Raw genomic sequence first — 26,134 nt, 5'->3', positions numbered from 1 at the left:
ACTAGGATGCATTTAGGGCAGGGGTAGGGAACCTTGGCTCTCCAGTTGTTGCAAAACTACAACTCCCATCATGCATGGACAGCTAAAGCTGTGGCTGTCCATGCATGATGGGAGTTGTAGTCCTGCAACAGCTGGAGAGCTAAAGGTCCCTACCCCTGATTTAGGGCATCTATTTGCTGTATACTAGTAACTTCTCCCAAAATACAGCACCTACAAATGCCTTGGGTGTAGGCCATACAGTGCTTCTGCCTATAGACTGTCATTATAGAAAAATAAACATCGCATAGCCTATTTTTCGTGGTTCCTGGCTGTATAGGAAGTGCGGCTTGTTAAATGAAGGCTCAGCCTGGTGTCTTTTAGTTCCATGGACTGTGTGCACCCTTGGCATATATGCAGAGAGACCTGGAAATCTGTACCTCTGATAACCTCCTTGCTAGCTAACCTTTTTATTTTAGATTTTCTTCAGTTCAGACATTCACCCCTTTCTGTACAGAGTTCTGTTATTAATAGTTCCACCTTAAATGGGGCGTAAGTACTTCCCCCCCATAGCTACATACACCGGACCCTTCATCAGGGCACATGAAACTGTTAAACTAGTCAGAATTGGTGCAAATGCATGGCCACTGACCCGCAGACAGTTAAAGGGTACTCCGGTGAAAATCATTTTCTTTCAGATCAACTGGTTTCAGAAAGTTAAACAGATTTGTAATTTACGACTATTTTAAAAAAATCTCCAGTCTTCCCATACTTATCAGCTTCTGTATGTCCTGCAGGAAGTGGTGTATTGTTTCCAGTCTGACACAGCGCTCTCTGCTGCCACCTCTGTCCATGTCAGGAACTGTCCAGAGCAGCAGCAAATCCCCATAGAAAATCCCTTCTGCTCTGAACAGTTCCTGACATGGACAGAGGTGGCAGCAGAGAGCACGGTGTCAGACAGGAAAGAATACACAATTTCCTGCAGAACATACAACAGCTGATGGGTATAGGAAGATTATTTTAAACAGAAGTAAATTACAAATCTATATAACTTTCTGAAACCAGTTGATTTGAAAGAAAAATATTTACGCTTGAGTACCCCTATAAGGCTATTTAAATGCTCCATTTCCCCAAATTTCATTTTATTATGTACGGTATACCAAAAAACTGTCAGTATGTTGCTAAATTTCTCCACTGTTTCACACTTGGTGTTGTAACTCTTGCATACAGTAACTTGGTTCCAGCTTCTATAGTCCCTGGTGAACTATTGCCGCCTTATGACAGTCATGGAATCCTGAGACTGTATTTTGCAAGTTGTTGAAATAACGCCCAGTGCCTCCTCTTATAAAGTAAAACTCTAGAATTTATATCTTGAACCACAGACTCTCTCTATATAGTGATGTGTGATTTCACTCTGGCTGTGGTATTTAAGAGGAAAGATGGTTCTAAAGCCATGAAATAGGAACAGGGCTCGGAGTCTCGGAACAGTCCCCAAATGGGGGGGAAATCTAGCAGCCCAGGTGGGCAGGGAGGACACCCCAGTAATTTGGAGGTCTGTTCCTGCCTGGCTGGCTGATATAATTCAAAAGGGTTTCTTGGGCATAAAGAGGTACTGAGAGATTTGGGCCAAGGAGTGGATTGTCTGTCTACAAGGGATGTTGCAGCCCGTATGGTTCAGATGCCGCGCGGCTGTAGTAGTACAGTAACGTTTAAACTGTTCCGGATCTCCTGGCATCAAACCTTGTACCGTCAGCTGCTTTTAATCCGAGATCTGTCCTGGGGTCCGTTCGGCAGGTGATGCAGCTATTGTCCTAAACAACTTTTAAAGAGTCACTGTCGGGTTTTTTTTTTTTTTTTTTTGCAGAAATCAATAGTCCAGGCGATTTAAGAAACTTTGTAATTGGGTTTATTAGCTAAATATGCCATTATCTACATTTAAAAAGCCTTTTCCCAGGTCACCCCCTCCCTCCTCTTTTCCATCCACTGCAAAAAATCAGGAAATTGTGACTTGTTGCATCAGACATACTCTTGTCTGTTTTAGGGAGGGGGGAGGAGGGAGTTAGCTGACAGCAGAAAGCAGATAACAGAGGATTACAGGCACGGAGCTGGGTGACAGCTGTAATCAGAGCTCAGAGAGGTCAGTGGTGACTGTCAGAGGAGATAAAGGGTGAGGTATTTGTAGATTAACTCTTTGTTGTCCTGTTTTGGTCTTTTATTTAGCTCTCTCCATAGGAGAACAATGAAGACAGGGGGGAGAGCTTCAAACTGCTTTTTCATGATAAAAATGCATTTTTCGGCTAATAAACCTAATTTGCAAAGTTGCTTAAAATCACCTGGACTATTGATTTCTGAAAAAAAAAAATTTCATGACAGTGACACTTTAAACTTGCAGCCCTGTGTCAAACTGTGGCCTAGAATATCTCCATCTCTCCTCCCCACCCTCTCCGTCCCTCCTCCCCACCCTCTTCATCATTAGGAATGCCACTGGCAGGATTTTTCCTATTTCTCTGTAGTGAACATTGCACAGGTGCCTTAACGATCCCGCCTATGTGCAGTGTTCTCACAGCTGCCGAATAGAAGACAATCTGCCAGGGGCATTACTAATGATGAAGAGGGTTGGGAGGAGGAATGGAGAGGTTGTGCCAGCCTAATGCACAGACACTCTAGGCCACGCCAATTTGACACAGGGCTGCAAGTTTAAAAGTTGTTTTTTAGGACAATAACTGCCGAACGGACCCCGGGACAGATCTTGGCTTAAAAGCAGCTATCTGACGGTACAAGCGGTTTGGGGTGGGCAGATTGTCTGTACAGAGTCACTTTAATGAAGCTGCGTAACAGAGTGGATATTGCTACACTGGGTGGCGGCATGCCTGTCCCCAGTGCTCCAGGGTGGGCTGGTGTTCCCAAAAAGACTGGTGCCAAGCGTGGGAATAAGGAGGCAATAAAAATTTTATTATTTTTTTTTTTTTAAAAAAGTACCATGCTGCCAGCGATCCACTAAGGTAAAAAAAAAGCACAGCAATGTTCCTGATGATAAAATCACTTAAGGTTTCAAATGATCCACAATTCTGTTTTTCGTGCAAAACCGTCTTGCGTGACTTATTAGGACTTGGACAGCTTTAAAATGCACCAAAAGGTGTCCAAGTTCTCACTGTTGGGAAATCCGGGCCACCATGTCTAATATTTGTGGGATTAGATTCACTATAGGGAGTCTTCAGGGTTTATCTGTGTGAGGCATTTACTAAGGCTAGGTTCACCCTGCGTTTTCAGCATCCGTTTAACGGATGTTTTTTGCAAAAAAAAACTGATACATTTGTGTGCATCTGTTTTTTTCCATTGACTTCCATTATAAAAAAAAAAAAAACGGATCTGTTAAACGGATGCTGAAAATGCAGTGTGAACCTAGCCTTACATAACTTACCTGATTCATCCCACTCTTTACACTATTCCTATTACTCCTGGAGCAGGATAGTTAGTAAAACCATTGTACAGGGCAAAACTTCCTGTCTCGACTTCTATCTTTAGAACCTCATCCGAACGCTGGCAGCTATATCTGTGCTCCATAATCATAACTATAGTCTGGTTTATCGGAAGCACTCGCCCTGCTCTTATGTATGGAAGCTCCATGTAGGTCATAGCGTGTTACTCACCGTGAGGCTGTCTACAGAATTGTTCTCTCTATCCCACTCACTTTAAAAAAGGAAGTTTGGATGAAGCAAATGAACTATAAAAATGCACGTGAAGATTGTGTGTGTGTGTGTGTGTGTGTGTGTGTGTGTGGGGGGGGGGGGGGGGGGGGGTTGTTTTGCTGAGAACAATTTGAGCATAGAGGTTACAGAAAATCCCGGGTCCTTGTGTGACAAGTCATCTGTCATGCTGAAAAACACAAGATCACCACACTTCCTCTTCTGCTAATGCTTAAAACTGTCATAAAGCAAACAAAATCTGGATAACCATTAAATAATCATGCAAATGGCTTTTCTAAAATGTAAATAAATGCCAAATGTTATACAATGTATTTATCATATCTAAATATATGCCAAATGTTATATGGGTCAGAAACTTAGATGCCAGTTTAGAGGCTTCAGTACATTAGTAGCTGCCGAGGCAGTGTTCAGATACATATAATCTGGGTCCACATACATACAGGGGTTGTTAAGCAATAAACAAAAAATCTTTTAGATTAACTGGTGCTATAGAGTTGTAATTTACTTCTTTTAAAAAAAAATCTCCAGTCTTCCAGTACTTATTAGATGCTGCATGTCCTGCAGTAAGTGGTGTATTCTTTCCAGTCTGACACAGTGCTCTCTGCTGCCACCTCTGTCCATGTCAGATACTGAGCAGAAATACTGTGTGAACATAGCCTAAAGATGCTTCAGAAATAACACAGGCCAAACAAGTGACTTGCATTACATTTCACAGCTGTAATTCTACCAGTCGTAAAAATTTAAACCTCGTTCGGCATCTTCTCATTACACACGAGGGCCCAGATTTATCACAGGTGTAAAATAGAAACTGGTCCACAGCAACCAGTCACCGCTCGGCTTTTATTTTACCAGAAAGCTTTATTTGTATTTCCTGCAATAAGAATGGGCAAGGTTATCCAGCGCTACAAAAACATGGCTACTTTTCCCCTCTCGTCTCCAGTTCAGGTGCGGTTTGCAATTAAGCTCCATTCACTTCAATGGAACTGAGTTTGAAACCCCACCCAATCTGGAGAAAAGAGAGGGGGAAAAGTGGCCATGTTTTTGTAGCACTGGATAACCCTTTTAAGCTGTTTTCTCTCAAGGCCCCCCTTACACGTCTGGGTCCGTTGTTACTGTCAGGAAATCCTGATCAGGAGGCTTCAGGAAACAATCAGTAGTGTCTTTTCTGATTGGCTTTAGGAAAGCATCTGGATTTTCTGAACTAGACATAGACTTCTATGTGGGCATCTATTCAGAAAATCCTGATGAAAACTGGACCGGTTCTATAATTTCCTGACCTATTTTCCGGATTTTTCCTGAAGGGTGTCCGTATTCAGTGCAACCCTATGGGTGAGGAAATCCTGACAGAAATCCCTGATAAGAAAAACGGACAGACTATCCTGAAGTTTGAAGGAGGCTTTAGTGTCCTATTACACGGGCCGATGGCAGCCCGATGAAAACTGTAAACATGCGCTGATCTGCTAGATCGGAGCTCATTTACTGGACCTATTACATGGCCCGATAATCGCTAAGGCCCCATTCACACGTCAGTGTCAGTTTTTACGGTCAGGAAATCCTGATCAGGAGGCCTCAAAAGGCATAAGGAAAGTATCAGGATTTCCTGACAGTAATCTGTTTTTACCTTCAGGAAACCATCAGGAAAAACTTTCAGAATTTCCTGATCAGAAAAAAAGTGTTCTCAATATGGTCTAGTATGCCAACATACATCTCAAGTACCCACATCGCCCCTAGTCTACCCTGCCACCATCTCCACCTTGTGTACCCTGCCACTGCGTCCCCCTTGTGTACCCTACCACCGTCACCCCTCGTGTACCCTACCCTAATCTCTTGCAGAACTACAACTCCCATTATTACCGGCCAATAGGGCAGGATGGGGGTTGTAGTTCTGCAACAGGGAGAGCAATAGGTTGCAAAACTGCAACTCCCATCATAAAAAAATATCAGGACATGATGGGAGTTGTAGTTCTGTAACCTCAATGGCCACATGTTAAACTACAACTTCCATCATGGACTGTAAGCAGGGCATGATGGGAGTAGTAGTTCTGCGACCTGGATGTCTGCAGGTGGCAAAACTACAACTCCCATCATGGACTGTCAGCAGGACATGATGGGAGGAGTAGTTCTGCAACCTTAATGGCCACATGTTGCAGAACTACAACTCCCATCATGATTGAGGTTGCAGAACTACAACTCCCATCATGACCTGTTAGCAGGACATGGGGGGGGGGGGGAATGGACTCACCTGTCCGTTGTCGGTCCAGGGTGGTGGTGAAGAACGCCGCTGTCTTTATTACACTGAGCAATAATCAGCCGAATCGGGCCAGTTATCGCTCCGTATAATCAAGCCCTTAGTCTATGTTCACTCTCTTCCATGCACAGAAATCTGCAAATATTTTCAGGTATTCACCAGAAACTCATTCTGCTTCCCTATCCCATTCAAACTTTTGCATCTGTCTGCAGTATTTTGGGCTTTGGCCTGAGAAATTCATCAGTCACCTGTAATGTCTCAGGGTCTTGTTTGCTGCAGTTGGCCGGTGATCTTATATCTTGTGTAATCTTGGGTGTGTTGCAATTTTAAAGGAAACAGTTACTGAGCTGGGATGTGTGGCTTGTTAAGGTAACCTAGTGGTATAAGGCTTGAAGGGTTATTTCTCTCAAAACTAAATGGTTATTGGGTCAACATTTAGTGAGTTGAATAAACCATCTTCGTTGCCCACAGAAACCAGTCGGCTTCTTAAATTGTCCTCGTAAAATGCAAGCTAAGATCTGATTGGTTTCTGTCCTTTTATTTATAGATTGAACGGGCGATTAATCGAATTAATTTGACTATGAGAACAGATTTTCAATTTGTAAATTTGATTTTAAATAAAGTGTACTCTGACCTATAGGGGGAGCAGTGGCGCTTTGGGCAAGCTGCTCCTCCTGCAGGTCAGAGCGCCCCTGGCTATTCTTCCTGCCCACACCCAGGAGATCGCAACCACCACGCACCCTCACCTACGCACAAAATCTCAGTTGGCACCCATGAGATCGCCCTCACCTACAACAGAACCAAGAGCAGCAAGGCACTGAGCAGCCCCTGGGGCAGGAGAGACCCAGAGTGCGATTACTGGAAAGTGGACGAGGACTCAACACAGTGCCCTACCCCACGGCGCCTACCTGTAACTAATACTACTATACCCAGTACTATGGCTACTGCTACCCCAACTCCTGATACTACTACTCCCATTACTATTGTTACTACTACTTCTGATACTATTACTGCCACTACTATTGCTGTTGCTACACCCCAAATCTTTTATACCTCTAGTATTATTACACCCCTCATCCACTATGCCTTTCCTATTACACCCATCATATTTGTCACAAAAAAAATCGAGACATCGAAACAAATGTGAGGTTTGTTTTTTTGTTGGCCCTGCTAATAAGTACTAAATAACACCAGTGTACAGGGAGCAAATGTTATCGCCATACTGTTACTGACCCAAATCAGTATACAAAGACCAGCATTACCGATAGTCAATACCACCAAATAAAGGAAAATGTGTTTTATGTTACCAATAAGGGACAAATAATAATACCACCACTTCCATTACCCCTAGCTAATACCACTGTAGTGTTAATAAAATTCACTCTGCAAAGAACAACATTACCCCATCCCATGACTATGTAGAAATATCTGCTAACTGTACAGGTGACTACAGTACAGTTGCATCCAGTGACTCATGGGGAGCATCCGCTTTGATTGCACTTTTCCTTTTCTTCCCTGACGCATCTCTGCCAGACAAACACTTCAGGCTCCTCATTCCAGCACCATCCTTTACCTCTTTACACATTCCCCATCTATATTGCCCCATACAATACTAAAGACAGTCATAGTGCCCCTATATAGTATTAAGCCGCATGAAGAAAAAAGAAATCTCTTGCCCCTCTTTTATTTCTTAGCATGTAACTGAGGTCTGCATCCCTGGACAGGCCCCTGTTCCCCTGCATGACTGGTTGTGGTCGCACCTTCACCCCCTCCCGATTTCTTTGCTTCTCGCCCTTCCTGTACCTTGCTTACACCTTCTCTCCGTAATGAGACAATGCTTTAGTGGGGTACTGGGTGTGATGGAATCATGGGAGGGGGTGATGCACCATAACTGGAATCTCTAGTATTCGCTTTACTTTATGCCACTCCTATGTTCTATTTCTTGGATAGATGTCATGGAAATAAACCATATATTGGTGTGTATATAGGGCCAACCCAGGTGTATGCTGCTTTTAGTGATGTACTGATGTTGGTCTTGAGCGATCTGATGGGTGACCTGTTCTCTGTACAGACACTCGTAAATACAAGGACCATGTTTAGCCTTTCTGTTAGGGGTTAATTTTTGTGTAGCACTGAGCACCCAGTTATCACACATGGGTGTGAGCAGAGGGTGGAGCGCTGCTGGGGAGGCAGCTCCACCATTACGTGTGCAAAGCCTTTCTTAAATGCCAAGTTTTGTAAATGACAACCTGTTTTGTGATTGGTCCATAGGACTATGGCATGACTTGTAGCTCTGACCAATGGCGTCTCGGATGCTTGGCAGGTATGCCTCTTTTTGGCACGATGCTCACTTTAAAGACGGTACTGTGCCAAGTATGGCTCACTGTCAGTATTGCTAAGAAACTAAATGCAACAACTCTGCTTTACCTTCTCCCAGACGGAATCTCTCCAGTATCTGCTATTTTGTGTGTTGATACTTGGACGTGAAGTTATACGCTGTACTCAGAGAAAATTATATGCTACGGCTGCCTCACACAAGGATTCATCACTTGTATGTTTTTAGGTCTTGTGTGGTGTGTTTTGTTTTTTTTTTTTTTTTTTTTTTTTAGGCTTGAAGTCCTTACAAAAGGAATGTGAGAAGATATCCCCCCCCCCCCCCCCCCCCCCCCCATGCTCTTTACTTTTTCAAGCCTACAGGTCAATTTCCCTGTGAAGGGAAGTCTTTCGTTTCAATGTCTATCCTAATGCCCCTATTCCACAAGTCGTTTGTAGGAGCAAACGAGCGCTATTAGCGCTCGTTTGCTCCTCGTTCCCCGCTTGCTGCCGCCGCTATTCAACGCGGCGTCAGTGAGCGGGTGAGTGCGGGAGGGGCGGCGGGGAGCTGCTGGTGGGGCAGCCCGGGGGATCGTCCGGGCAGCCCATAGGATATAGCAGCATCTGCTGCCGACGGTCCTATTCAACGGAGCGACGGCAGCAGATCGCTGCTATGTAACATGTTGAAAAACAAGCGACTGCAACGATCAGCAGACATGAATGATGTCGGGTGATCGTTGCACTCTATTCCACGGGACGAATATCGTTCGTAGCGGCCGTTATCGGCCGAATGAGAACGATATTGCTCCTCTAAACGACCCGTGGAATAGGGCCTTAAGGGTCCTATTCCATCAGACTATTATCGTTTGCATAGTCATTAACGATCTCAAACGACCGCTATTGCGAAAGACCTGAAAACGTTCACTCATTTCCATGGAACGATAATCGTTACTTATGATCGTAATTGCGATCGTTTTTCTTCGCTATTGCGAACGACCGAACGATTTCTTATTCAATGCGAATGATGTGCGAACGAGCAACAATAAAAATAGGTCCAGGTCTTATAAAGCGATCAACGATTTCTCGTTCGGTCGTTAATCGTTTCAACCGAACGATTATCGTTTAGATTCGAACGATTTAACCATAATCTGAACGATAATCGTTCGGTGGAATAGGGCCCTAAGGCTGGGTTCACACACAGTATATTTCGGGCAGTAATTGGTCCTCATGTTAGGTCCTCATGGCAACCAAAACCAGGAGTGGATTGAAAACACAGAAAGGATCTGTTCACACAATGTTGAAATTGAGTGGATGGCCGTCATATAACGGTAAATGCCATTATTTCTATACAACGGCCGTTGTTTTAAAATAACAGCAAATATTTACCATTAAATGGCGGCCATCCACTTAATTACAACATTGTGTGGACAGAGCCTTTCTGTGTTTTCAATCCACTCCTGGTTTTGGTTGCAATGAGGACCTAACATGAGGACCAAATACTGCCTGAAATATACTGTGTGTGAACATAGCCTTAAACTGAAAAATGTTAGAAACCCTTACATACTGTATGTATATGTGTGTGTGTGTCTCAGTGGTCAGACCCCAGTCTTGACAATGGCGGCTCTGTTCCCTCAATGATGAGTGGAGGATCAGAGTGCTCCTTTCCAATACCCATCATGTTCTACAATCACCTATCCTGTTTATGGGCAATTTAGTTTTGCTTACAGGAAAATGTCTATAATGTAACCTCTTTAATTTTGTGTGTTACACCGCATCCCCCCCTCGTCTTATCTCTTTTGGTTATTATAGTACATTTCGCTTCAGTGAAAATACTGAGCTTCTGTTCAAAGTATCTAAATTTTGTGGACATTTGAGTTTCCCAATCATAAAATAAACCTCCCCTTTTGACCTTGCGGAATGCTTGATAAGCATTGTGTGTGTGAGATACAGATAATGTAGTTTGTCATAAACACAAAGCCCTAAGATTTCTATGTTATCATGATCTGAGGAGGAAATACATTTTAAATCTGCACCGTCATTAGGAAGAAAAAAAGCTTTGATATGTCATAAAAGTTGTCTAGACCCTGATGAATGGGGCTGTGTGACCTGTCAAAAGGTGTTGGGTGTGTTTTTTGTTTCTTTGTTTGTTTTTTCCTTTCTAATAAAAGTATGCTTTAACTCCTAACTTTTCCACCACATGGGGGTAGTCCAGCCAGACTCCTCTTTTCAGAATGCCCAGAAAAGAGGTGGGGGGGGGGGAAAGAAGAAAAAAAATACTCTTCCACTTCCCTTGATTGCCGTCCGCATTCCATCGCTCCAGTCCCGTTGTGCGGTTGCTTCTGGGTAGACCCAATCACATCTCAAGTCCCGTCCCAATACTAGGAAGCATCAGCACACCAGAGACTGGAGCCGCGGAGGGCAGGCAGCAGCCAGGGAGGTAAGTTAATGTTTATATATATATATATATATATATAATATAAATTTTTTTTTTTTGTGTTCTTTCACCCAGGCCTTCTGAAGAAAGAGTCAAATTATATCTAGCAATAGATTTTAGCTGCAGGTATCTGATTAAAGCAGGGATGGGGAACCTTTGGCCCTTCAGCTGTTGCAAAACTACAATTCCCATCATGCCTGGACAGCCTTTGGCTGTCCAGGCATGATGGGAATGGTAGTTTTGCAACAGCTGAAGGGCCGAAGGTTCCCCATTCCAGGATTAAGGCTGAAGGCCATCTCGGTAAAATACACTTTTTTTTCACAGAGCTAGAGCTCTGCTATCTTGAAATCCAACATGACCAAAACTTTAAGGGGAAACCGCATATTAGTCAGCTGATCCTTTCTTCCAAATTTGCAGGTTTATTCGTCATTTATCTTTTGGAAGCTATATAAAAGTACTTACCTGCCGTCTCAACGGTGCCTGGTCCCCACTGCTTACTATCTCCGGTTTAGTTTTGACCTATAGTGGCCACAGCAGTTACTTGCTAGTTAGCGGCGGCTTTATTGTGCATGAAGCCGGTACGCCGCCCTTATACACCTTTTGGATGTGTTAGATTTTGTATATGGTAGCACGCAGAGGTACAAGGTGCCTGACCTAATTCTGACTTTAGTCTTTTGGTTAGCAATGAATGTAACATCACGTGGCCGATCAGCTGGCAGCCTTCAAGTGATCAGCAGATGAGCTATAGTAACCAGATGCCACCAGTATAACTGCAAACTGTTTTGCTGCGTTTACACGAAACGATAATTGGCCCGATCGTACGATTAACAATGTCGGAGTAAAGTTTTTTGTTTTTTTTATCATAACGATCAGCGTTTAGACGGTACAATATATCGTATGGAAAATTCGTTTTGCTTAAGCCTATCTCACACATTGGTTAAATCGGCGAACGACTCTTCACACGGACCGATCTGCGAATTTTTTGCGACGATGAACAACGATTTGAGAACATGTTCAAAGATCAAAATGAGCGATTTCTCGCTCGTCGTTTGATCGTTCGCTGCGTTTAGACGTACGATTATCGTTCGAATTCGATCGTTATCGCGCAAATTCGCACGATAATCGTTACGTGTAAACGCAGCATTTCTGGCCCTGTTTTATAGTAGTGCGGGTGCTGAATAGCTGATCAGTGGAGGTGCCAGGTGTTGGCATGCTGCCGATCAGTGATTGTCTAGCCTCTGGATAGGCAGTCAATCGTATTAACCCAGAATATCCCCATTTAAAGTACAAAGGGTACGTATTACACAGCTCAGACTCTGATCCGACTTGGTGGGAACCATTTTCTGTCATCAGTTACTTTTATACCCTTAGTCCTTGACTCCACTGTGATTGTTTAGGTAAAGCTGGGAAATGTCAACTTAACACCTACAACACTGAAGAGGAGTAAAGTGTAGCTGTCATTTTAAAAATGTTGTAGAAATCAATAGTACAAGCGAATTTAATAGGTTTTAATAGGTTCTGTAATAGGTTTTATTAGGCAAAAAACCGGTTTCCCAGCCTCCTCTCCTCTCATCTTATCTGTTCATTATCAGGCAAAGCCATCTACATTACAGTGGAGCAAGTAAAGACATGTTTACTGAGTCTATTATATCCTATGAGGGGGAGGGGCTGATGGGGATGAGTGAGCAGAGAAGCAGCTGTACAGTTTGTAGACTGAGCACATAACGCTGGATTCAGAGGTCAAAAAGGTCAGTGTGATTGCAGGATGATGTGCTGGGCAGGGCTGCCTTTTCTCCTCTGTGCTCACTTCTACACCCTTGACCCCTCCCCTCTCCATAGACCATAATGGACACAGAACTCCTGCTTCTTCTGTAGTGAGGGGGGAGGCTGGAAAACTGCTTTTTGAGTACAGATGGAAACTTTTGCGTAATAAAACCTATTAGAGTTTCTTAAAATCGCTTGTACTATTCATACTTGGTTTCTAAACATTTACATGACAATTACACTTTAAACACTGTAAACTCTGGCCAGTACATCCACACAATTACAATTCCTGGACTTTCTGGATAGTTCCAAGAGCGTATTGCCTCCATAAATTATGTTGTTGCCAGTTACATGCGGTCATGCCAGTCATATCGGTCATCACATTCACAGACTGCAATTTATGAGCAACATCATGTTGAAATGAAAGAATCCAACGCTTAGCAGAAATCTTGCAATACCTGGCCCCAGCTAAAGTCTTTCTGGCACTGTACGGAGAGCCCTGTCAATTGGAGAAATGTAGACGTTCTGTCCCAAACTATACAAGGGGTTTCTGATCTTAAAGCAGCCCATCTGATTTGGGCAAAAACTGTGCCAGTGTGTTCCCTTAGCAGTATAACGTTTTACATGATGGTTGCTAGCTGAAGTAGGGTTCATAAGAAAACTTTGCTTCTTCCCTAGAAGATCAGATTATAAAGACCTTTTCAGGCTATGGACGGGAATGAAAAGATTTATGCACTTTTAACTTTCTTAACTCTGTTCTTCTGCAAAACCCATTTTCTCATTAAAGTGTCACTGTCTTGATTTCTGCCAAAAAAAAAAAAAATAGTCCAGGCGACTTTAATAAACTTTGTAATTGGGTTTATTAGGCAAATATGCCATTATCTGCATTCAAAAAGACCTTCCCCAGGTCCCCCCCCCCTCCCTCCTCTCTCAATTACTGCTCATTAAAAGGAAATCTCGACTTTTACATCAGTGTAACCTATGGAGTGGGGAGGAGGGAGATTAGTTGCCAGCAGAGAACAAAGGATTACACAGTGGGAGCTGTGTGAAAGCTGGTATAAAGAGGTCAGTGCTAACTTTAGAGGAGAGAGCCCGGTGATGTAGCTGCAAATTAACTCTTTGTTGTCCTGTTTTGGCGCCTCATCCACTCCCCTCTCCATATGGAAACCATGGAGACAAGGGGGAGAGCTTCAAACTGCTTTTTCATGATAAAAATACATTTTTCGGTTAATAAACCCAATTACAAAGTTTCTTTAAATCACCTGTACTATTGATTTCTGCAACAACAAAAAAAATTAAACGACAGTGACACTTTAACCCCTTAAGGACCGGGCCTGAAATGGCCTTAAGGACCGGAGCAAATTTTATGAATATGACCAGTGTCACTTTATTCATTAATAACTTCGGGATGCTTTTACCTATCTGGCTGATTCTGAGATTGTTTTCTCGTGACATATTGTACTTCACATTTCTTGTACATTGAAGTCGATACTTTTAACGAATCTTTATGAAAAAAACCAAAATAACGTGAAAAATTTTGAAAAAATGCTTTTTTCCAACTTTAAAACTTTTCTGCTTATACAGAAAATGGTTATACCACATAAATTATATATTAAATAGCATAAGCAACATGTCTACTTTATGTTGGCGGCATTTATTAAACTATATTTCGTTTTTTTTAGACAATAGAAAGCGTAAAACATAAGCAGCAAATTTCTAAATTTTCAGTAAAATTTCAAAATCAGATATTTTTAGGGACCTGTTCAGGTTTAAAGTGTATTTGAGGGGCCTGTATGTTAGAAAGCCCCACAAAGCACCCCATTTCAGAAACTGCACCCCCCAAACTCTGCAAAAGCACATCCAGAAAGTTTTTTAACCCTTTAGGGGAGTCACAGAAATAAAAGCTAAGTGTGTAAGAAATTTGAAAATTTTAATTTTCTGTGCAGAGATTTTCTTGTGATCCAATATCTTTCATAATTGTAAACCTATTACCAGAGAAATGCACCCCAATATTGATTGCCCCGTTTCTGCAGTTTATAGAAATACCCCATATGTGGCCCTATTGCGCTATTTGACGCAACCACAAGCCTCAGATATAAGGGTGCGCCTAGTGAATTTGAACACCTCAGTTATATTTATGACCGTACCACTTCAGGTTGGCAGAGGCTCTGGGGTACCAAAACCTAAAAAACACCCCTAAAGGGACACCATTTAGAAAACTACACCCCTCAAGGAATGTAACAAGGGGTGCGGTGAGCATCTGGACCCCACAGGTGCTTCACAGATTTTCTGAACAATATGGCATAAAAAAATAAAAATTATTTCTTTATACTGAAATGTTGTTCTAGCCTTCAATTTTTCATTTCCACAAAGGGATAAAAGGAAAAAAAATGCATAAAACATGTAGCGCAGTTTCTCCCGAGTACAGAAATACCCCACATATTGACATAAAGTGCCAAGCGGGCGCAGGACGAGCCTCCCAAGGGAAGGAGCGCCATTTGGCCTTTGGAAGCTGAATTTCACTGGAATGGATTTCAAGGGTCATGTCGCATTTACAGAGCCCTCGTGCTGCCAAAACACTGGAAACCCCCCACAAGTGACCCCATTCTGGAAACTACACCCCTCAAGGAATCTAATAAGGGGTGCAGTGAGCATATGGACCCCACTGGTGATGGGCACAAATGTGGAATAATGTGACGTGAAAGTGAAAAATTTCATTTTTTCACTTTCAAGGCACAAATGTGGCCGTCATAAAGGGGTCCATATCCTCACTGCACCCCTTGTTAGATTCCTTGAGGGGTGTAGTTTCCAGAATGGGGTCACTTGTGGGGGGTTTCCACTGTTTTGGCAGCACGATGGCTCTGTAAATGCAACATGGTGTTCATCATCCATTCTGGCCAAATCCAGCCTCCAAAATCCAAATGGCGCTCCTTCCCTTCGGAGGCTTGCCCTGCGCCCACATGGTGCTTTATGTCCACATGTGGGGTATTTACGGACTCAGGGGAAATTGCTCTACACATTTTGTGTGTTTTTTTTCTCTTTTAACCCCTTGTGAAAATGAAAAATTCAAGGCTAGACCAACATTATAGTGTAAAAAAAAGTAATATTTCATTTTCACGCCACATTGTTCCACATTTGTGCCCGTCACCAGTGGGGTCCATATGCTCACTACACCCCTTGTTACATTCCTTGAGGGGTGTAGTTTCCATAACGGAGCCACTTGTGGGGGGTTTTACTGCCTTGGCAGCACAGGGAGTTTTTAAATGCAACATGGCCCTCGAAATCCATTCTACCCAAATCCAGCCCCAAAAAGCTAAATGGCGCTCCTTCCCTTCGGAGGCTCGTCTTGCGGCTACATAGCGCCTTAAGTCCACATGTGGGCTATTTCCATACTCGGGGGAAATTTCTCTACGTGTTTTGTTTTGTTTCTTCTCTTTTAACCCCTTGTGCAAATGAGAAACCTGAAAACTAATTCAATGATGTTGTGTAAAAATTTTATTTTTTACACTTAAACATTGGCCTAGCCGTGAATTTTTCATTTTCACAAGGGTTTAAAAGAGAAAAAAACACAAAACGTGTAGAGCAGTTTGTCCCGAGTACGGAAATACCCCACATGTGCACATAAAGCGCGATGCAGCCGCAAGACGGGCCTCCGAAGGGAAGGAGCGCTATTTTGATTTTGGAGGCTGGATTTGGCTGGAATAGATTTCAAGGGCAATGTCGCATTTACAAAGACCCTATGCGGCCAAGACAGTGGTAAACCCCCACAAGTGACCCCATTCTGGAAACTACACCCCTCAAGGAATCTAATAAGGGGTGCAAAGAGCATATGGACCCCACTGGTGACGGGCACAAATGTGGAACAATGTGACGTGAAAGTGAAAATTTTCGTTTTTTCATTTTCACAGCACAAATGTGCCAGTCATTGAGGGGTCCATATTCTCACTGCACCCCTTATTAGATTCCTTGAGGGGTGTAGTTTCCATAATGGGGTCACTTCTGGGGGGTTTTCAATGTCTTGGCAACACAGGGCCTTTGTAAATGCGACATGGCATTCACCATCCATTCTAGCCAAATGGCGCTCCTTTCCTTCGGAGGCTTACCCTACACCCACATGGCGCTTTATGTCCACATGTGGGATATTTCCGTACTCAGGGAAAATTGTTCTACACATTTCATGTTTTTTTATCTTTTATCCCCTTGTGAAAATGAAAAAATAAAGACTAGATCAATGATTTAGTGTAAAAATTTAATTTTTTTTTACACTAAATGTTGGTCTAGCCTTGATTTTTTCATTTCCACAAGGGGTTAAAAGAGAAAATTAACACAAAACGTGTAGGGTAATTTCCCCTGAGTACGAAAATACCCCACATGTGGATATAATGTGCCATGTGGGCACAGGGCAAACCACCAAAGGGACAGAGCGGCATTTAGAGGCTGGAATGGAGGACGAAGGCCATGTCGGGTTCGCAGAGTGCCCGTGCTGCCAAAACATTGGAAACCCCCCACAAGTGACCCCATTATGGAAACTACACCCCTCAAGGAATGTAACAAGGGGTATAGTGAGCATATGGACCCCACTGGTGACAGGCACAAATGTGGAACAATGTGCTGTTAAAATGAAAAATTAAATTTTTTACACTAAAACGTTGGTGTAACTTTGAATTTTTCATGTTCACAAGGGGTTAAAAGAAAAAAATAAACGCCTAATCACGTAGCGCAATTTCCCCTGATTACAAGAGTACCCCACATGGGGACACAAAGTGCAAAGTAACCGCACGGAAAGCCTCCAAAGGGAAGGAGCGCAATTTGGATTTTGGAAGCTGGATTTGGCCAGAATGGAGGACGAAGGGCTCTCAGAGCCCCCGTGCTGCCAAAACAGAGGAAACCCCCCACAAGTGACCCCAACGAACTCAGGAATCTGTGGTTCATACGGGGTAGGGTCACTTGGGGGGGCTTGTGGGGCTTCCTGGGGCCTAGTCCTGGGGCAGCGCCTTGGGGGCTTGTCATCACTAAATGGTGATGACGATGAGGAAGAAGAGGAAGGAAGAGGGAACGAGGGATCTTCCTCTTCTCCCTCACTGGTTGTCTCAGTATCGGAGGCAATCCAGGCAAATGCCTCCTCTGCCGAGAACAACCTGTGGGCCATTTTGTTTTTTTTCTTTAGGATGCCTTCACACACACCGGATACGCACACTGCAGATCCAGCGTCAGTGCATCCCTATGATTGACATCCCTCTGCCTATATGTAAGTTAACGCCCGCTGGCCGGAGCATACTTTGCCTCCTCCCCGCTCCGGCTTGCTTCGGGGCTCCCGGCGTCTGCTCATCCCGCGCAGCCAATCAGTGAGCTCCGCCGCAGCCACTGATTGGCTGAGCGGGATGTCCTGCTGAGAACCCCCGAAGCAAACCAGAGCGGGGAGGAGGTGCTGTATGCTCCGGCCATCGGGGGGGTTAACTTACATACACGCAGCGGGATGTCATTCCTGCTGCGTGTATGTATTCTCATAGTGATGCACTGGTGCTGGATCCGCAGCGGATTTTGCTGCGAATCTGCAGCGTGAAATCCCCTGCGGATCCGGTGTGTGTGAAGGCATCCTTAGAGGGGTGTGTAAGTGTTATGCTTTTACACGTGTAAGTGTTAGTGTTTTATGTACTGTTTTTACATTTTATTCATGTGATTTTTAAGAGGGGAGGGTGGCAGCGAAAAGGGTAAGAGGAGAGGGTGGCAGGGGAGGGGAGAGGGGCGGCAGGACGGAGGGGAAAGCAGAGAGGGTAGGAGGAGAGGGTGGCAGGGGAGAGAGGGTAAGAGGGGAGGGTGGCAGCGGAGAGGGTAAGTGGAGAGAGTGGCAGGGGAGGGGAGAGGGTAGGAGGAGAGGGTGGCAGGGGAGGGGCGGCAGGACAGAGGGGAGAGGGTAAGAGTAGAGGTGCGGCAGGACAGAGGGGAGAGGGTAAGAGTAGAGGAGCGGCAGGACAGAGGGGAGAGGGTAAGAGGAGAGGGGCAGCAGGGGAGAGAGGGTAAGAGGGGAGGGTGGCAGCAGAGAGGGTAAGAGGACAGGGTGGCAGGGGAGGGGAGAGGGGCGGCAGGACGTAGGGGAGAGCAGAGAGGGTAGGAGGAGAGGGTGGCAGGGGAGAGAGGGTAAGACAGGAGGGTGGCAGCGGAGAGGGTAAAAGGGGCAGCAGGACGGAGGAGAGAGGGTAAGAGGAAAGGGTGGCAGGGGAGAGAGGGTAAGAGGGGAGGGTGGCAGGACGGAGGGGAGAGGGTAAGAGGAGAGGGTGGGAGGAGAGTGGGGGTGGCAGAACGGAGGGGGGGTGGGCTGGCAGGACGGAGGGGGGTGGCAGTACGGAATGGGGGCTAACAGTACGGATGGGGCTGGAAGGACTGAGGGGGGCTGGCAGGATGGAGGGGGGGCTGGAAGGATGGAGGGGGGTGGCAGGATGGAGGGGGGGGGCTGACAGTATGGAAGGGGGTGGCAGGACTGAGGGGGGCTGGAAGGATGGAGGGGGCTGGAAGGATGGAGGGGGCTGGAAGGATGGAGGGGGCTGGCAGGACTGAGGGGGGGCTGGCAGGACTGAGGGAGGGCTGACAGGACTGAGGGGGGTGTCAGGACGGAGGGGGGGCTGGCAGTACGGCGGGGGTGGCAGGACTAAGGGGGGCTGGCAGGACAGAGGAGGGGGTGCTGGCAGGACAGGGGGGGCTTGCAGGACAGGGGGGGCTTGCAAGACAGGGGGGTGCTGGCAGGACAGGGGGGGCTTGCAGGACAGGGGGGGCTTGCAGGACGGGGGGGGGCTTGCAGGACGGGGGGGGGCTTGCAGGACAGGGGGGGTGCTGGCAGGACAGGGGGGGTGCTGGCAGGACAGGGGGGGTGCTGGCAGGACAGGGGGGGCTGGCAGGACAGGGGGGGCTGGCAGGACAGGGGGGGCTGGCAGGACAGGGGGGGCCGGCAGGACAGGGGGGGCCGGCAGGACAGGGGGGGGGGCTGGCAGGACAGGGGAGGGGGGGGCTGGACAGGGGAGGGGGGGGCTGGCAGGACAGGGGAGGGGGGGGCTGGCAGGACAGGGGGGGCTGGCAGGACAGGGGTGGGGGGGGGGGGGGGGAGTCTGGAGCGGGACGGGGGGGGGGGGAGTCGGGAGCGGGACAGGGGGGAGCTGGCAGAGGACACTGGAGGAGGAGGTATCCGGGGGGGGGGGGGGTTGCGGAGGGGGATTGGGGGAGGCATGCAGCACAGGGGAAGGAGGAAGCACCCGATGCGGTCCTGGAGTGTGCCGGGTGCCTCCTCCCCCCAAGCTGCTTCCTCCTCCGGTAACAGGGAGATGATCATCTATCTCCCTGTTACCGGAGGAGGCAGCCTGGGGGGAGGAGGCGCCCGGCACACTCCAGGACCGCATCGGGCGCCGGGCACAGGACTCACCACCCCCATCATCACCTTCTCTGCTGCACATTCTTAGCAAGCAGAGAAGGTGATGATGGGGGTAGTAGTGTGGATCGCCCGTAATTGGCCGGCTGCCGGCAGCCGGCCAATCACGGGCGATCGGGGGGCCGGATCTAAGGGCAGGTGATGCCCAGGCACTGCTGTGGTTGGTGCTGTCTCGGACAGCACCAATCACAGCTCTGTGCCGGGGTCCGGTCCCGGAAATACAGCAAATCGCTGTGATTGGCAGATGACAAGTCATCTGCCAATCACAGCGATCGTCGTCACGGGGGGCAGGGAAATTGCCCCCTATGTGTCACATGAAGATGGCTGCTGATAGAATCAGCAGCCATCTTTACCGGAGCGCCGCGCGATTTCGCGCGGCGCCCGTTTAAAAGGCTGACGTACCGGTACGTCATGGGTCCTTAAGTGACAGTGATCCATGACGTGCCGGTACGTCATGGGTCCTTAAGAGGTTAAAGTGTCACTGTCGTGAAATTTTTTTTTGCAGAAATCAATAGTCCAGGCGATTTTAAGAAACTTTGTAATTGGGTTTATTATCCGAAAAATGCATTTTTATCATTAAAAAGCAGTTTGAAGCTCTCCCCCCTGTCTTCATTGTTCTCCTATGGAGAGAGCTAAAGAAAAGACCAACACAGGACAACAAAGAGTTAATCTACAAATCCCTCACCCGTTATCTGTTCTGACCATCACCAGTGACCTGTCTGAGCTCAGATTACAGCTGTCACCCAGCTCTGTGCCTGTAATCCTCTGTTATCTGCTTTCTGCTGCCGGCTAACTCCCTCCTTCCTCCTCCCCCCTCCCCTCTCCCTAGAACAGACAGGGGACGTCTCCTGCAACAAGTCACAATTTTCAGATTTTTCAGAGTGGATGAAAAAGAGGAAGGAGGGGGGGACCTGGGAAAAGGCTTTTTACATGCAGATAATGGCAGATTTGGCTAATAAACCCAATTACAAAGTTTCTTAAAATCGCCTGGACTATTGATTTCTGCAAAAAAAAAAAAATTACGACAGTGACTCTTTAAGGTTTTTATTGAAACATATCTAACCCGCTGATATCTCCCTATAGTGCACAGGGCACTGAGAATGAAGGGAACCTTCATCCTCTATGCTGTTTCTGTACAGTTAGAAGTTAATCTGCTATGCCAATAAGGTGGTAGTCCCGCTCCCAGTGCACCAAACCACCTTATTGGCATAGCGATTTAACTTCAAACTGGACGGAAGTGACTCAGAGGATGAAGGTAAAAAACCTGCACAACCCTTTTAATTGAATTGGGGCACCATAAACCTTTCCTTACATGTAATACAAATGCTATTTCTCCTTTTGCAGAATGTCCGTATAGATCCCAGCAGCGGCTTTGCTTATGAAATGTGGAGGGATCTCCCTGTGCCCTTCTTCATGTCGATCTATGTTTTTGAAGTGGTGAACCATAAAGAAGTGATGAAGGGAGAGAAGCCAAGAGTTGAGGAGCGTGGACCTTATGTTTATAGGTACAGAAGCATTTGCATGAAAATAAATTTGTGCACAACATATATGTAAACAATCCCTCATGCTACTGTCTATGGGACTCCTACCAAACTATTCTTAAAAGGTACAGCCTTTCAGAGTGAATTATTGCAGTAGCAGGAAACATGGACCGATTCCCGTATTGATCTGGCAGCAGGAATCTAGTGATGTGTTCCCCTTTAAACTTTACATCCCGGATACAGAGTGGCTCTTAGTTTTTAAAGATTTCAAACACTAACGCTAGACACTTGTGATCGGAGAGGAAGCCATCCCTGTGTCAGAGCTTTGACCGTTCTTGGTGCTGTGACTCTCGAACCATATGAATAATCTAGCTTTTTCTAATGCTTTTGGAAGATAGAGGTGGAAATTTCACGGTCTAAAGTTTAAATGTCTTCTTTTTTTTTTTTCTTTTTTTTTCCAGGGAGCGCAAACAGAAAACAAACATAACCTTTCATGAAAATGGAACCGTGTCATTTGTGGAACAGAGAATTCTTCACTTTGATCTTGAAAAGTCTGTCGGAAGTGAAGATGAACATATAATAGTCCCAAATATGATTGTTCTGGTAAAGTTTTATTCTTTCTAGATGCAGAGACTGCATAAATATTTAACATTTTTTAAACCTATTTAAAACATTCCAGTTTAATTTAACCATTGGTTTGAATCAAACAAATACATAGTGGGTCAAAATTTACAACCTCATGGGTCAACCTTGATATGTATTGAAACGGTGCCACACGTACTGCCCCTGATGCATGGACTGGGCTGTCCACAGAACTAACCCCCATGTCATATCTATAGTTCACCTTAAGCACTTAGCTTTCTTAACACCTCCTACCCAACCTATAAACAAGCTTTCCATCCAAAGTGGCCAAAACTTTAAAGCGAATGTACCATCAGGTACATTCGCTTTAACATGACCCACGGATAGATCGGCGCTGGGAAGACTGTGCCGAGGTCCCTTTTTTTTTTTTTTTTTTTTTTTTTTTTTTTTTATTTAAATTGCAGCCCGTTTCCCGTATACGGTGCCCTTCTATCCACAGGTACCGGGCCCTCTATAATGCGGCTCCGGCAGAATGAATGGAGCCGCGTCAGAGGGGCGGAGGAATCCTCCCACTGGGGGCGGCCCGGCCCGCCTCCAGTGCTTCAGCCCCGCCACCTGTGGATAGAACGGCGCCATACATGGGAAACTGGCCGCGGTTCAAAAAATGGACCACAGCGCCGATCTATCCATGGGTCATGTTAAAGCAAATGTAGCTGATTGTACATTCGCTTTAAAAGTGCCCCCTTCTATAGCCCATTTGGTGTTATCTCCCTAAATAGTACCCCCTAATAAAAATGTGTTTTTCCCTCACAAAGTTACCCCATGCAGTAGGGAATCCCATAGTAGTCTTCTCCCTCCATATTGCCCCATATAGTAATCATTCACCCCCCCAATAGGGCCCTATACAGTACCAGAGCCCATTCTCTTGCGCGCCCCCCCCCCCCCCCCCAGTAGTGAGCCATACAGTTTTTAATTACCCCAGCAGCAGCTTCTCCGCCTGCAGGACGCACTTGGCACAGACTGTGTCAGGATACAGCGTTTTCTCCTATTACAACTCACCTGTAGGCCACAGAGTTGTAATAGAAGGCGGCCTGTACTGGGTGCCTCCTACAGAAGATTGTAATATGGACGGTCCGGATGGCTGCGAGGATCTCTTATATTATAATTGGCTACGCTGTCGGCTGGCCAGCTGTAAGAATTCAGCTGACTTCCTCTGTGGGCCAAAAATAATGGCACTCGGGACAGAGTTTGATATGCCTGTGTGTGTTTATCTGTCTAGGAATGTTACTGTGATATTTCATTTTATTATAATTTATTACGGTATTTATATTATATTGAATATATTTTTTATTTTCTTTTATTATAGATTTCTTCCATGATGGTGAAGGATGAGTTATATTTTTTTAAACTTATTCTTAATGCTGCATTTATAGCTTACAAACAAGAGCCGTTCATGAACCGTACTGTAAAGGAATTATTGTGGGGCTACAGTGACCCATTCTTGGACTTTGTAAATACGATACTGCCCAACGCTTTACCCTTCAAAGGAAAGTTTGGCCTGTTTTCAGATGTAAGCAAAGTTATAACTTTAAAATTAAAGAATAATCTCTCAGATCTTGTCAAACTGCTCCTCTCCTATTGACGTGTAACAATTTTTTTTTTTTTTTTTTCCCCCGCAGTTCAATAATTCAAACTCTGGTGTTTTTACGGTAAACACTGGAGTAGAAGATATCAGCCAGGTCCAAATGGTAGATTCATGGAATGGGCTCAAAGAGGTAGTGAAGTGTATTATACCCATCTACATACATGACGTGTCTTTTTTTTTTTTTTTTTTCTTTCTTTTAATTAGTAAAAAAAAAAAAAAAAAAGCATCTCGTTTGACATGGGAAAGTAAAATGGGCTGGACGATGCAATGAATCCTAATTGAATGTTTTTTTTTCTGTTTAAATGTTTTGTATATTTATATAGCCGATATGTATCATTCTAGGTGGATTTCTGGCGTTCTGAGCAGGCCAATATGATCAATGGAACTGCTGGTCAGATGTGGCCCCCATTTAGGACCCCCTCCCAGCCATTAGAATTTTACAGCCCTGATGCCTGCAGGTAAGGGTTAGAAAAACTTGGACGTAGAAAGAACCATTTAGCAGAGTTTGCTGTAGTTTCTTTCTATAGCAAAGTGGATGACAGTCCTGAGAGTGAGAACATGAGGCCTTGACAAGGACAGTGCAGAACTGATGTAAAATATGACCTCTAACTGGAAAGTTCAATGTTAAAGTGAAGGCAGCCTGTGTGCGTATACTCTCTATAGCTATTGACTTGAGAGGTCTCTTGTAGGAAAATAACTTTTTGTAGCAACCTTGAAGTAGTAGCATTAACCCCATCACATTAGTTGACATGTTTCCCAGAAGTGACGATCAGACCAGACTATCCGATTGCAAAATTGAGTACACCAGTCTGTAAATTTCAGTGTCTTCATGGCGCTTGTTGGTGTCGTGAATTGCTGCTTGAAGGGCAGACTGTTCAGTTGCATCAGTCTTGCATGCTAAACTTGATATGACTCTGAACAATTGTGAAAGTTGAAATAATGAGTGACAATTGGTTTTTTTTTTTTTCCTCTTTTTAATGCTTATGTACACGTTGCAGATCCTTGACGTTGGTATATGAAAAAGAGGATTCCTTTCGTGGTATTCCAACCTATCGATACACTGCTCCTAGCTATCTTTTTGCAAATGGATCGGACTATCCTCCAAACGAGGGCTTTTGCCCATGTGTTGCGTCTGGAGTGATGAACGTTAGTTCCTGTCGTTTTAGTATGTATTTCTATATATTCTTTACCTTTTTCTTATATATATCTAATTTTACATTTATGTTACAGCAATAGTGTGAATATATTGTGTTTTGTTTTGTATATTATACGCAACTGGTTATTGGTTTCATTGTTCTTAGTACCATGTTTTTCTCTTTTAGGCCACGTTCACACTACATATTTTTGGAACAGCGGCCGCTGTTTATTGATAGTTTAATTATGCTAGTGTCTATAGAACAACAGCCTTAGTGTATACACTACAGCCAGTCTTCCATGTGGCCACACAAAATAATTGACAGGTCTATTTTGAGCAGCCACTAGTACGGCGGCCGTACAAAATAGCCTGGGCACACAATGTAAAATATGGCTCCCGGTTGTACTTTACATTGTACTCTATGGCTAATTAAAGTGTGGGCACACCCGAATGTGCCCGCATTCCAATTCAAATAAAGCGATGTTCACCCAGCCGATACTGTAGTATCTGCGGGGTGAACACCTGAGACATCGGCCGTTGTTTGACACGTCTTGGTGATTGTTTCTTTTTAAGATTGGAGCTGCTCTATGTACTTAGGATCTAGATCAGATGTGTCAAACTGCGGTCCTCCAGCTGTTTTAAAACTACAATTACCATCATGCCTGGACAGCCAAAGCTTGGGCTGTCCAGGCATGATGGGACTGTAGTTTTGCAACAGCTGTAGGGCCTGAGTTTGACATCCCTGATCTAGGCACTGCTGCTCTTGGTTCAGGGGTAGAGAACCTTGGCTCCCCAGTTGTTGCAAAACTACAAATCCCATCATGCTTGGACAGCCAAAGCTTAAGCTTTGCAACAACTGGGGAGCCAAGGTTCCCTTCCCCTGTCTTAGTTGTTTTCTATCGCCTGACAAGTTACACAGGACACAGTGTTTATAACTGTTACATTAAGAAATTAACTTTGTAAAAAAGGGATTTTTTGCTTTAATAAATGGTTTCTCTTTGTTTTCTTTTGTTTTTTTTTTTTTTATTACACCCCAGATGCTCCTCTCTTCTTGTCATTTCCCCATTTTTACAATGCAGACCCGGAATTTGTGGAAGCTGTGGACGGTTTACATCCTAGTGAAGCAGAGCACTCCCTCTTCTTGGACCTCCATCCTGTAAGTGTGCTCATCTGTAGGTTTTCACTTTTAGGAGAGAGAGAAACTGCTGCCAGAAATCTCTAAAACTGCATTTCTCCCAAAGGATAGACATGCCCTATCCATGTATTTCCCCATTGCAGCTGTCAAGGGTCAGTCAGGGTGCTCTGCTCTTTCTGACACATTCTTCAGGTCTGTCCAAAATGGATCATTCTGCTGCCAACTTTACTCATCCTTTTTGATGTTTACTCTTCTATGGTTTGCCTTTTTTTTAAATGGATGGCTAACAAAAAAAAA

The 26,134-nt window shown here is 45.0% G+C and overlaps 1 protein-coding gene across 2 annotated transcripts in view; it reads left to right on the top strand.

Moving 5' to 3' along the window:
- The window catches only part of SCARB1 (scavenger receptor class B member 1), a 65,144-nt gene that overhangs the window by 20,124 nt on the left and 18,886 nt on the right, over positions 1 to 26,134 (top strand). For both annotated transcript variants that reach the window (XM_069960960.1, XM_069960958.1), the window contains exons 2-8: positions 21,204 to 21,364; positions 21,802 to 21,943; positions 23,289 to 23,492; positions 23,602 to 23,697; positions 23,910 to 24,025; positions 24,566 to 24,732; positions 25,740 to 25,858. In XM_069960960.1, the coding sequence (XP_069817061.1) occupies positions 21,204 to 21,364; positions 21,802 to 21,943; positions 23,289 to 23,492; positions 23,602 to 23,697; positions 23,910 to 24,025; positions 24,566 to 24,732; positions 25,740 to 25,858 (1,005 nt within the window). The remainder of the gene's footprint in view (positions 1 to 21,203; positions 21,365 to 21,801; positions 21,944 to 23,288; positions 23,493 to 23,601; positions 23,698 to 23,909; positions 24,026 to 24,565; positions 24,733 to 25,739; positions 25,859 to 26,134) is intronic.

The sequence above is a fragment of the Dendropsophus ebraccatus genome, chromosome 3, assembly GCF_027789765.1.
Source record: "Dendropsophus ebraccatus isolate aDenEbr1 chromosome 3, aDenEbr1.pat, whole genome shotgun sequence".
Lineage (NCBI taxonomy): Eukaryota > Metazoa > Chordata > Amphibia > Anura > Hylidae > Dendropsophus > Dendropsophus ebraccatus.
This window is presented reverse-complemented; position numbering and strand designations above follow the sequence as displayed.